The following is a 13,815-nucleotide window of genomic DNA, read 5'->3' as shown; positions in this document are numbered from 1 at the left end:
AGATCAGCCACCTCAGTGTCCTGGAGCTCATTCCTTGGTAACCACTGAATATGATGATCTGACATAAATATGTAAGGCAGCATAATGTTGGTTTACAATGGATTTGGAGGTACTGTACTTGAACTTAGTGGCCATATACCATACCAGCACTGTGTGGTGGTTGTTGTGCTGGTTTCCAGCTCAAAAATTTACTATTGATGCATGTTTCCAGGTGTCTGCCCCAAATATCATTCTATAGTTTACGAACAATGCATCTGCTTCAAACAAAGGGGCAAATAATACAGCCCCTTAAATTTAACATTTAAAACAATCTTTTTGCATGCATGGTAAGAATCTTTGTCGTGTAAAATTGAACTTTCTAAGTGTAACTTTATTGAAATGCTGTATATTTGAAGAGTTCTTGTCACATTTGCAAAATTCTTTGCAACAGTGCAGGTACTCTAGGGTTTCATGATCAGTAAGCAGATATGGGTGACTTTTCCCTACTGCAGTATACTGCATGCCCAAATGCATGCTATTCATGAAAACTAATTTAGAAGAAATCGTAGGCCATGTGCTCCTACGTGGATGTTCCTGTTTTTATCCTTCATGTACATGTTAAACTTGTGCTTGAAATAATTCATGAATTTCTCATTTATTCAGGAAAGTGTTTTGTATCCTGTTTTAAAATTAATTTTTAATTAGCCGTTTAAAAAATGTACATTTTTATTCTGTTTTATTTATGGTACCTGCATATTATAGAATGAATTTGGTATGGCACCCATCTTAATTTAGCTTACATTCAGTACTTGCTTTTGTATAATCAAACCATCGTTTGATTTAAATTTAGAATATGTAGGGCATGTTTTGAGGGAAATTATTACAATACTTTGCCACCGCATCGAAATAATGTTTATTCAGTCATTGTATTGTGAAGATTGCCATACTGTGTGCTGTACTGTACCAGTATATATAAAATAATATCCTATCCATTCCAAACCATGCATGGCCTTATTTTTGCAGTGGCAGAATGCCCAGTCCGTCCATATAATACTTTACCACACATTTTGGAAATCTGGATTCGGTTATTTCCCAAATGTTGTGCTACATTAATGTAATTCCCAAGCTCAAGCTGTATTAATACAGTACAAGTATTTTTACCATTTATAACTTGCATTCTATTCAAAGCACTTTTGTTGATGGCAGCACAGCCTTAATTGTACATTAATAACTTGTAGATAATGGAGGTTCAATGAAAAACTTTGATACTGTAACTTGCAAACCTATATAATGCATTGTTTATTGACCCTCCTCAAAGCTGAGGTACACACAAATCCACACAAATGGCAGGAGAGAATTATAATGGTTTTGGGCAATTTAATAATGGTATTTGCAGTCATTGTGAACATACAGTAGTAAGGAGGGAAAATTAAGGAACAATATGTACAAACCTTAAGATAAGAGGAGTGTGTTTGCTATTTCTTGCAAAGAAACTGGCAGGAGTTTCAGAAAAATGATGCATTTTATTAAGGCTTTTGGAATTGTGTTGTGTATGTTTATTGCATGACTACTGAAAAGTCATGAGCATAGACTTCATCCTCATTAGACCACTATTGTTGATTAACTGTGGCGCTAGGGAAGGCTTATGCTGTGGTGTTACACTCATCCGTCCACTGTCCATTCCAGGTTGTAAATATTTGGAGTAATTACAAAATAATTTTAAGATGGTAATGAAAGTTTTAGTCTAGCCTCTTTTGTTAGTCTGTTTGCCAAAGAAAGATGTCTATTTGAAGCATACTTTTAAATTTCATTCCAGATAGCTAGTCGTATTGAGAAAAAAATACGAGGAATAATGTCATTACATTTGGTTACATTTTACATACTGTTAATGGTTACATAATATTTTTAGCAAGATGGAAGCTATATTTTCCATTTTCTAGCCTTATTGTTTTTGCTGTCACTCATTTTGGTTTGTGTTAACGAGTTATGGGCATTAGTTCTGTTATCAAATACTGTAACTTAATTTTTATAACTATTCCAGTCAAGTATTGTATGGTATAATGCAACATAGAATTTGTGTACATGGATAACATTCAACCACAAATTTCATGTCCAGAAATTCAGTGATGCAAGTAAAAAAAGGTTTTTATTATACTGTACATTCCCAATTTTTATATGTATAAAAACTCGCTCAAAGGGTGACAGTCATAGCCAAAATCATGTGGAATATGTTAAACGTTTACAAGTACTGGTATAATGTATATTTATAAGTCATAAGAGCTTAAAGGGTAGAGCATTTAGCAATTGTTTAAAAAGTTATTAAAGCTGATGTCTTTGTATATAATTTATTTTCACAAATTATGAGGAAATAATGTATACAGTATCCTCAAATTGCATGTTTTATTTTTAATAAATTAGTTAATCTTTCATAGTGTTTTTCTTTAAAAATATTTTAGAAACAATGTGCATAACATCTTTGGGACTTGGTCTGTCAAAAGGCATAACGGGCTTTTAATGGTGTAATATGCAAACGTGTAACCATTCCTACACCTTGCGGCACATTTCACAGTAACGGCCTGGTCAGGCAGAAATTTAAATGATGGCAAGTCTGGTGGTAAAAATTGCCATCTGTGGAAATAGTCAAGGTGAATGGAATATAGTAGTAAATGTTTCTCCATAAATTCTTGGCCATTACTAAACTATTTGCAAACAAAATTTGGTTGATTGACCTAATAAAACAAGTCTCTGGTGCACAAAAGCCTTTTAAAATTTAAAACATATGGGGCCCCTGCCCTGAGATTGGGAATGTTTGCAAGGTAATGTGATATAACTCTCAATAGCGTGGTACATCAAATGAACAAACCGACTAGGGCCGTGATGAGGGTTCGAACCTACGTCCGAGAGGATCCCAGACGCTGCCTTAATCGACCGAGCTGAGCTTTTACCATGTCGTAGCTCATTCGATTAATTCTGCTTCGTCCTGAAATCGTCAGGACGAAGCAGAATTGGGAGGAATCATGTGGGTGCATCTGCAGAGGGAACAGCATAGAGCACCCCAGTAAGATGGGAGGTAAAAGGTGCAGTGGTCACAATGAGAGGAGCCGCTGCTCCAGGTGATGAGGTGATCAACACGGGGCTTTGGGCTCAAGCTCGCCACAGAGGTTGGAGGGGGTCAGAGAGTAGTAGTTAGGAGGGTCAGTGAAGTACTGTAGCTTGGTTTGGGCCCAATGTAGCCAGGGCTACAGAGCCTGGTCTTCCATCACGGTCCGACATTGGGGGGGGGGGTCTGGTTGCCCCCCACCACGAGCCTGGGTAAGGAAGGCAAATATCAAAAGAAGGCACCAAGATGGAAAGGCTATGCAGCACCACCAAATGTGTGGGATAATCATATTTAGTGCCCTATCACTAAGGATGCGAATAAGAGAACATACACATAAGGCAAACGACATCAATGGTATCCGATGCACCAAGAATTCTATTGAAGGACAAGTGACTGCAAGGGACGGTTGGGATGCAAGACACATTCGGCCTGGAAGTCAGGACATTCAACAAGGATATGTACGAGCATAAGAGGGGACAATAAGGTGCATGGCAGCACTATTAAATTCCCATGAGTTAAGTGTGTGTGTTCAATAAACAATCTTGCCAGAGCCGTTTCCCACCGCCGGTTATGGTGGTAGGAAGGAAGGCCAAGGGGGGACACGACTCTTACGGGTACGCAGTTTGTTACCAGTAACAGAAGACCGACAACCCTTCCAACGAACAAGGATGGAGGCATGAATAACGGTAAAGGTCGGAATAACGTAAAGGGGCCTCGTAGCCTGGTGAATAGCGCAGGACTCTTAATTCTGTGGCGCGGGTTCGATTCCCGCACGAGGCAGAAACAAATGGGCAAAGTTTCTTTCACCCTGAATGCCCCTGTTACCTAGCAGTAAATAGGTACCTGGGAGTTAGTCAGCTGTCACGGGCTGCTTCCTGGGGGTGGAGGCTTGGTCGAGGACCGGGTCGCGGGGACACTAAAAAGCCCCGAAATCATCTCAAGATAACCTCAAGATAACGAATACCTTCACGGGAGATGGGACAAGTGCGGATAGCTTCCTTAGCGGCGACGTCCGCACGCTCATTTAAGGACACCAATATGGGTGGGAACCCAGCAAAACTACACCGCATTAAATCTACTGGAGATAAGAAACGGCAAATGTTGAATCTCTACTACCACCGGATGGACTGGATTAAAGGACTCCAGAGCTATGAGGGCACTGCAAGAGTCAACTACAAAAACAAAGGAGGATTGACAGCGAGAAAACAGTTGATGAAGAGCATAGAGAATAGCATCTAGTTCTGTCGTGAAGATGCTAGTCTCCGGAGGCAGGCAACATATATAGGTGTAGTCAGGAAAAATAAAAGAGTAGCCTACACCGTCTGCACACTTTGACCCATCGGTGAAGATGGAAATGGAGCGGGAGTGTGAAGAAAAGTGTTCAAGGAAAGGGCGTTTCAGAACTGTAGGAAGGGTAAAAGCTTTAGTAACAACGGTCAGGGTTTTACCAAATTTAGGAAGAGGGACCCTCCACGGGAGCAAGAACCGAACACGGAGAAATATGGTAACACTAACCGAAAGAGAAGTTTGTAGGCGAGACAACCGTACAGAAAGAGAGGGAGATGGTGAAGGAGAGCTGGGACCACAGGAGGGGTAAAAGTCAAAGCACGACATAGGCGAGAGTGAGGATGTTGTAAGGACCTCGCAAGGTAGCAAAGACAAAAGTCTCCGTGGTGTAGTGGTAAGACACTCGCCTGGCGTTCCGCGAGCGCTATGTCATGGGTTCGTATCCTGGCCGGGGAGGATTTACTGGGCGCAATTCCTTAACTGTAGCCTCTGTTTAACGCAACAGTAAAATGTGTACTTTGATGAAAAAACGATTCTTCGCGGCAGGGGATCGTATTCCAGGGACCATAGGATTAAGGACTTGCCCGAAACGCTACGCGTACTAGTGGCTGTACAAGACTAACAACTCTTGTATATATACAAAAAAAAAAAAAAAAAAAAAAAAAAAAAAAAGGCGATCACGGCGGTCTTTGATACAGGACGCCAGTTTTAATATACAGGCTGAGGGTAGGAAAGGAACGAAAGGCTGACGCATAACTAAGTATGGTGCAGAGCATCAAGACTGCAAAGAGTAGGAGAAACAAACGAGTAAACAAGGGCAATCGTAATCAAGTTTGGACAGTACGAGAGAAGAATGTAAAGAGGAGCGTGCGCCTATTCGCTCCCCAAGAAGTATGGGACAAGACCTTAAATAGGTTAAGAGCCTTAAAGCATTCAACTCTGAGGTAAGAGATATGGGGTGTCCAAGACAAACGAGTGTCAAAGGTTAATCCTAAAAGCTTAGCGGAATCTTTGTACACAAGGGGATGCCCATAAAGAGAGGGACGAAGAACGACCTGCTTCCGAGTAAAAGTCATAGCACAAGTCTTAGTTGCAGAGAACATGAAACCATGATTGATGGCCCAAGACGACACGGCATCAATCGCAAGTTGAAGCCGTCGTTGAAGAAAAGGCGAGTCATCATCCCGACAACAAAGGGTAAGATCATCGACAGAGCGATGAGAAGATGCCAGAGGGAAGGGAGGAAAGAAGACCATTGAGGGCAACAAGGAAAAAAGAGTAGTGCTCATAATATTACCCTAGGGTACATCTTCGTATTGCCAAAAAGAGGCAGAGAGAGCAGTACCAAACCTCACTCTAAAGGAACGAGTAGAGAGGAAGCTTTTTAGGAAGAGAGATTACCACAAAGCAAAGCTGTCTAAAGTTTGTAACTTATACACGCGCAGGAGAAGGTAGGGTGGCCCTCACCGCAATCTAGGCAGCGGGCCTGGGGAGAAGTACTCCAACTTAGAGTGACCCTCACCTCCACACATGAGACAGAGGGAGACAGGACTAGAGCATTTGAGAGCACCATGCCCAAAATCCAGCACTTTTTGCAGAGCCGAGGAGATGGAATATACTCTTTAACGGAGCATCTGGCACCAGCAAGAATGACAGGGCAGAAGGGTCCTACCATCAATAGGTAATCTTCACAACCCGAAGGGGCAGACGGCGATGACCACGAGGGGGACGAGTAAACGTATCCACATGAAGGACAATGACCCTGGGCCTCGAGGATATGCTCGATATCCTCGTGGCAGTCTTAGATTCCAAACACCGGCTGCAACATGGTGCTGGAGAACAGTGCCAACACTGGCATTTAACCGAGCGTTCTTGGAGACTAACAGGGGGTCTCGCCAATGCAGGATAAGGCGGCCAAGCGAGTGGCTGCATCCTGAGCAGCAGCAACAACAACGACGACACGGGTACCAAGACGGGTGGGGTTGAAGGTAACAGGCACCTACTGAATCCACAAGATGCCTATGAAGGGAAAAATCGTCAGGAGGGGTGGAATCTAAAGGATGGAGGTCAAAGTACTTAGTCCACGTAGGACTAAACAAAGTATGGTATGAACGAGTATGGGAAGGGGGCATACGAGAGCGGCCGTGGCGGGGACGGCGATGAAAACCTTTAGAGAGGCGGGTCATAAGGCGCAGTAGTCACAATAAGAGATGGAGCCGTGCCAGGGGACGAGGCGGTCACCACAGCAGGCTTGGGGCTCTACCCAACCACAGAGGGAGGGGAGCAGGGAGGAAGAGTCCGGTTTGGGCCTAAACTGATTTAAACTTGGGCCTAAACTGACACTGATTCTCGGTCCAGTTAGTGAATTCCGGTGAGGGACCGGAAGCTCGCTTGAGTTGATTATACTGGGATGCTAGCATGTTCATAGGAGAGGGTTGAGAGGACTCTGCTCCCTTGCTCAATGGGGTGGAGGGGAGGGCAGCCCCGCCACCCCGGACCCCAGAGCACCACACCAGAAATAAACACAGTTTTGATATTCCTAGAGTACGTCTTAATCAAACTAGAAATGCTCTGCAAATCAAGGGGCCCAGAATGTGGAATGACCTTCCCAACCATGTTAAAGACTGTACCTCTCTCAACCAGTTTAAGATAAAAACTAAACACTACCTAATAAATTCCCTGTAATCTACTTCACTCCTCTATTGTCAACCCATGTCTGTTATTCTTTTTTTTTTTTTAATCAACACTGTCAACCTATTGTATTTGTGCTGCTTTTCAGTCATGTTCCCCCTTTTTTTTATCTTTATTTGTATTTGTTCTCAACACCTTTTATTCTTTATGCTCAATTAGTATTAAGTTCTAGATATTAATGTTTTTCTTGCCCGAAACGCATTGCGTAATAGTGGCTTTAGGCATTGTATGTACTAGCTCTATATATCATTCCTTTAATGTAACATCACTTGTATGTATATACCTTACCTGAATAAACATCTGAATCTGAATCTGAATCTAAACCGGGCCCTGCAGCGGGGGCTACAGAGCCCGGTCTTCCAGGACGGTCCAACTCTGGAGCCTGGTCGCCCACCCCTGACCCTGGTTAAGAGAAATCGTGTAGTCATCCATGCAGCAAACCATTTCAAAAGTTTGGGACCTGGAACCAAGGAATGCCACCTACCAGGGCAGCCGAGCGCGGGCCAGTACAGGAAGTGTGTGTCGTCCCCAGCAGTGCTCCCCTTTTTCAACAGGAGAGTCCTACTACATCGTCAAATCTCCCACACTAGTGCTAAAACCCCATTCCCCACAGTCTGTACACCCAACCATCCACTCAGGGCGGCCCCTTCAGCGGGTGGTCCGATGGCTCACAAGGCCCCTACGTGGTGCCCTTCAGCACGTTTACCACCTAAAGAGGGGGCAAAGGCAACCCCACACCGGTCCCAGGGAGGTGTACGCGAGCCCTTCACCACGGCAAGGAGGAACCACGGAGGGGTATTTGCATCACAAAGTAAGGTGCAATTTTAATTTTCTATAAAATTAACTTTACCGATATTTGATAACGCTCAAGATCTCAGAGGGGCGTCAGAAGTTAGGACAAGTGCGCAATTTCAGTGCTTGCCATAGGCGATAGTTTCCCCTTCCCAAGGGAGTCTACTGGCCGTAGCTCCCAGACTCCTCCAGCAGGTAGTTCAGTGACAAATATGAGCGTATTTAATTTTGCATGTATAACATTCAGTCGTCCACCCCCCACCACAAGGCAAAACACTTCAGTGGGTACTAAACCAATAGCTCACCTTAATTCATTTTTTCATTGTGTAGAGACCTGGGCATATATTTACAATGAAGGCCAGCTAATGCTATCAACTTGTGTTGGTCGAAGTTATGTAAAATAGGTTAATAACACGTGATGCAGAGGTAAAGTTTATTAAAATAGAAAAAGATTACGATGTAGTAATTAGCCTACTTGTAAAGGCTGATAAAATTATGGGTCCCGTCTCACCCCAGAAGGAGGTAGGCAAGCAACAGGTATGAGGCAACAATGAGAGCACTGGCTCTCGCCCTCTCAGCAGGGTTACACCAGTCACCTTTACACATGCAGAATTCATCAAAGGTGGCGTTTCCGACAAGGACACAATTGTCAGTGTACAACCCGTATTGACCGCTCCATGTACAGCCTCTGTTGTACAGCCATCCACCTTCAACTGCAGACAATTTAAGTTCTGGTTAAATGCACACTTAATTTGAATCTTACAACTATATTATAATACCACTGAACGGTGGGGGGGGCAGAGGGGTACTTTATGTTTATGAACATTGTAACAACTTCAGTACCCAGAATACTGCATTAAATACAAAGTCATCACGTTTTCCCTCTCCCAAAAGTCGCCGAATATTTTCACCCAGTAGTAAAGAGGTACCAGGGAGTTTATCTGTGTGTGTGTGTGTGTACTCACCTATTTGTGCTTGCGGGGGTTGAGCTTTGGCTCTTTGGTCCCTTTCCCACAGGAAAGGAAAGGAAACCAATCCCACAAAGAGCTTTGCTCTGTGTGTGTGTGTGTGTGTGTGTGTGTGTGTGTGTGTGTGTCTGGGGGGGGGGGGGGGGGGGTGTTGAATATTGGGAGGGCAAGATCAACCGTGATGAGGTAATTATGATTTTATATTCTTAATTATATTAAATTACAACAGTACTATTCACTACCCCTACTTGAGTTAATGGGTCAGTGATCAACATTAGCACTTTACTTGCAAGGCATTGGGAACATTAAAAAGTGTAAATAATGCCCACTAACCCTTAAATTTAAATGAATATTTAACAATTTAGCAAATGTGGTCCCCCTTCCCCCATTAGTGTAAGTGGGTCTTTCAATTACAACCTTTTAGTGTAGATTTTATTAACCCATTTACTTTAATGTAGTACTTTTAGACAAAATCTACACCGAGAGCCCACGGCAAAGTGGCGAACACAAAACTTTTACAGCATAATGCTTTAAATTTTGAACTGGTAGGTCTGGCAAGGCCACTAAAGGACGTTTTCCTCGTCCAGAGGAATATTTTATAGTTCTATTAAATGGAAAGTGAAACTCTTCGCATCGGTAATCCTAACGTGTTTAGGATGAAATCTTATAATGCCTGGGGGAATGGCCACCATGTGGAATTCACTACAAAAGACCAATATCAATTTCGTTGGAAGTGTCTGAAGCTCTAGATATAAGTTTTAATTATTGATATCAATCTCAAGGATTAGGAGAAATTCATATACCGTTGTGCCTACTTTTGGGTTGAGAGTAAAGAAAAAAAAATTAAATCTTTTAAAAGTAATTTGAATACATGTTAGACCACGAGCTATTTATAGGGCAATAGCTATTCATGTTTATACAATGAACAATTTCAGGATTAGGCTATACATAAAGCATTAGAACACTAAAAAAGCTTTAATAGCCAAGATAAATGTTAAAATATAAAACTAAAATATAAAAGGCGCCAAGCCGGGGGAGAATATTTTATAAATTGTCATAACTGGTTCACTTTCAGGACAGTGCAAAGTGATTTAATGCAAACTATTTGATTCAAAAAACTAAAATGCATAGAGTATTTCCATACTGAAATTTACTAAAGTAAAAAATTCATATAATGCACCATCAAACTAGAAGTCAGATCCTGTAGTGACTATTGTAGTTACTACTTTGTCAAGAGAAGAGTTTGTGCGAATGGGGAGCAAAAAGGGGGTTAACAAAAATCAGTAGCTAACTTTTTTCCTTTGTTTTGTAGCAGATGTAGACAACAGCGTCCGTAAAGCCAGCAGTCTCCACGTTAGTATTACAAGTCTCCTTCTCAACAAGTGTACCGTTGAAGGGGTCACCACAGTGAGTACCATTGACGCCCGTACAGTTGAAACACTGCGCGCCTGTAATTACAAAAAAACATTTAATGTGTTGCCAAACAACCTTTAGTTACTCCCAAGTTAAAGTAAATTAGAACCTGAATTAGGTTTAATGTCAATTCTAGCCTTCAGCAAATAAAACATCTGCAGGTCTGTTAGATTAAGGACCTGCCCGAAACGCTGCGCGTACTAGGGGGCTTTACAAGAGTGCAATTACTGTACTATATGCTATGTATTCTCACCAACCCAATGTACCGTGTATATAAATAATAAATAATCACAGCGAGAGGGTGTTACCTGGAGCTCCGATTGTCCCATCATAATGTGAAGGTGTAGTGAAGGCACTGATGAACATTTGGAGCTTTGAGGACAGTTTGATTCGCTACGGGAGGAGTTACTATATCAGAAATTACAAGAAATAGAGACTAGTATAAACAAATTTTATTGCCTTTTGAGTGTCTCAAAAGACAGGGGCCCTAAGAGACTGGCAAGGCCGCCTACCGATGTCTAACTTTCCACTCATTTGTGTTGGAAGAGTAGTGCTGTAGCGAGCCTGCAGTTCGCTCGACAGGGAAGACAACGAAGGGAGTGCCTGTCCCTCAAGATGCTTACAAAGTAAAGTAGCCAGGCTAAATTTTGGTTGCCAGATTATCAGGAGGCATTTCAACTGCCAGAAATACGGGGAACAGTTTAAGATTGTTATCCTGGGAGGAAGAATGAGAGAGTCAACAATTTTGTTTTTGTAATGTGAACCAACTCATTATTTGGGTCAGTGCAGGTAAAAAATTATGCAAGACTAGTTAGGAGCGAGGTATTGATAGGTTTAAGACTGCTATAGAATTAGTCAAGAATAAGGGAGGAATCCTGATTATGTGGCATTCTTTCAAGAAAGTAGTAAATGGCTGTCTAGGGTACCATTTCCGACTGGACACTTTATAACTAATGCAATATTCATCGCTAACTGCGAACACTTGCGGAAGAAATTTAATTTCTTCCGTAAGTGATCATTTGGGATGGGTGCAGTTATCTAGGGTTGGGGTTGTTGCCAACTCTTTGGAATCTGTGGTTGTTAGTTTGGGTTTAAGCTTTTGTGCAACCCGTCCTCTACTATTGTTTCATCCAGCTGTCGACCCCACAGACTTTCACTAAGTATTAACATGCTGGTCAATCAACACTAAGAGTTCCCATGTTAATATTAGCATATATAGGTTAGGTGTTTAGGTTCTGTTTGCGATTGTTATTTTAGTACGCGGGTGAAGCATTTACAGTGTAGTGGTTTGAACAAGATTAATCAGTGAAGCATTTGTTCCGGAAATGTTCTAGTGAAATCTGTTGAGAGTCGTGTAAACCGTTTTTTTCCATTCATAGACAGGGGGTTTGGCGGGTGCATGGAATCACTTAAGTTTCTATTTGGAGGACGGGCTGGATTTCCAATATTTCTGAAGGCTGACACATGCATTAACAAGCACACTTAAGGTGTGGGTTCACATATTCTTACCTTGACTGGTGGCAACCATAAAGGTCAACTGCAGGAGCAAGACGGGACACAAGTTAAGGTACACCATGGTGGCGAGGGTTGGTCACACTACCTGCTTGTCTGGCGTCGGCTGCCACACTGACGCCACCACCCGCCGACCCCCGCCATGAAGCATGGCTGCCAACACCACCTTCCAGGACAATGGTGCAACGTCCTCCTCCAGAGACAACTGCTCTACCATCGTCATACACTAACAACCAGCGTGTTAGCTTGTTAGCGGTTACCTGTTGCTGCGCTCGGCTCCTGTGCGGGGTCGTTCATACGCCAATAGAGGTGTCAGGGACACACATGTTCACGTCACCCCGCCCCCCATTTTCTAACAGACAAGACTCACAAAACATAATTATTTTATGAAGAAACGATGAATATTTTAAATACTAATAATATGATTCAATAATAGTGGTGTCATATTAATGGGCTCAGACTTCACACTCTGATGTTTCTCAGTTGTAATCAAATCCTTCCGACACAGTAAATTACAGTGTAGAGAGGGTGTGGCTTTGCTTGTGTCGTCTGTAGCTTCTTACACGACACAAGCCGTGCCACACCCTGTCTCATGCTGGCCGTGCCACACCCTCTGTCTTATGCTGGCCGTGCCACACCCTCTGTCTCATGCTGGCACGTGCCACACCCCTCTGTCATGCTGGCACGTGCCACACCCTCTGTCTCATGCTGGCCGTGGCACACCCTCTGTCTCATGCTGGCCGTGCCACACCCTCTGTCTCATGCTGGCCGTGCCACACCCTGTCTCATGCTGGCTGTGCCACACCCCTCTGTCTCACGCTGACAAGTCAGGTATCTAGTTAACAAGAATGTAGTTATATTAGTTCATTTAATTTTGTCCCAATACCAGTGTACAATACATGTACAGTTCTGAGTGTCAGGGTGTGACACAGATGAGTCTCAGGGTGTGACACAGATGAGTCTCAGGGTGTGACACAGCTAGAGTTCTGAGCCTCTCTACACTGACGACCCAGCGTGACTACTCCTTGACCGGAGGTCCTTCAAGTCCCAGGTACTGCTCTGGTTACAGTCAGATTAAGACTGGATACAGGATAAGACACCCCGAAGGGCGAGCTGGAAGTGGGGACAGAGGAAGAATCAGGGGGAGAGAGAGGAAGTAGATTTTAGGAGGAGAAAAAGTGCCAGGGGCTAAACCCAGCTGCGTGTCGTTGGTTGCGGCATTTGAGGCAAGTACTCCGTCTGGTGTTTCAGTGGCAACAACAGGGCCATTACAAAACTCACATCATCGCAGTGATTGGCGCCAAAGCGTCAGAGCTGAACGTTTACGGATGGTTTGTGCTGGGTGTTGAGAGCTGTGCATTTGGTAGATGTTAGGTGTTGAGAGCTAAAGTTTAACGAAATATAGAGTTAGGAGGAGGATCATGGATGGTAGAGAAGAGATCGTGTGTGTGTGTTACGTTGGTGTCTAGGAGTGTGTAAGAGAAAATTAATGTGTTGTTCGTGATAAGAGAGGAGTCTGTCAATCTATTTGTCTAGTAAAAATTTCCAATAGATATTGAGAGCAGAAATGTTAGTACTATCATAGAGGTTCTCGCTGGATTTAATTCGTCCCATTGTGTGTTAAGTATCAATCTATGTGCTTTATTTTGAATTCTCTGGAGCCGCTACCAGAGCAACCCGTTCTCGCACTTGCGTACAGTCAATATTGGCTTATTTAATAAGTGCATATGTGACATACTAATTGATTGTGAATATTTTAGTTTACCTTGAAAAGCTTCACAGAAAACACCAACCTTACCTAACCATAAGAAGCAATAAGATAAGCATCTTATTGCTTCTTATTTACAATTATTACTTAACCTATCAACGGTATAGGTTAAGTAATAATTGTAATTAAGAAACAATAAGATGCTTATCTTAACATACTAAGAAGGTTAGGTGAGGTCAGTGTTTTCTATGAAGCTTTTCAAGGTAAACTAAAATATTCACAATCAATTAGTATGTCACATATGCACTTATTAAATAAGCCAATATTGACTGTACGCAAGTGCGAGAACGGGTTGGTGGGCCCCC

At 42.8% G+C, this 13,815-nt stretch overlaps 1 protein-coding gene across 1 annotated transcript; it reads right to left on the bottom strand.

Moving 5' to 3' along the window:
• Positions 1-8,270: 8,270 nt before the first annotated feature.
• LOC123756599 (UPAR/Ly6 domain-containing protein crok) lies at positions 8,271-11,898 on the bottom strand. Its single transcript, XM_045739832.2, has 3 exons — positions 11,740-11,898; positions 10,110-10,265; positions 8,271-8,562 (listed from the first exon to the last, which is right to left on the bottom strand). The coding sequence occupies exons 1-3, from the start codon at positions 11,804-11,806 to the stop codon at positions 8,357-8,359; spliced, it is 429 nt and encodes a 142-aa protein (XP_045595788.2). The 5' UTR covers positions 11,807-11,898; the 3' UTR covers positions 8,271-8,356.
• Positions 11,899-13,815: the final 1,917 nt, after the last annotated feature.

Source organism: Procambarus clarkii, chromosome 22 (assembly GCF_040958095.1).
Source record: "Procambarus clarkii isolate CNS0578487 chromosome 22, FALCON_Pclarkii_2.0, whole genome shotgun sequence".
NCBI lineage: Eukaryota > Metazoa > Arthropoda > Malacostraca > Decapoda > Cambaridae > Procambarus > Procambarus clarkii.
The sequence above is the reverse complement of the archived record's forward strand: the minus strand, read 5'-3'. Positions and strand labels throughout refer to the sequence as shown.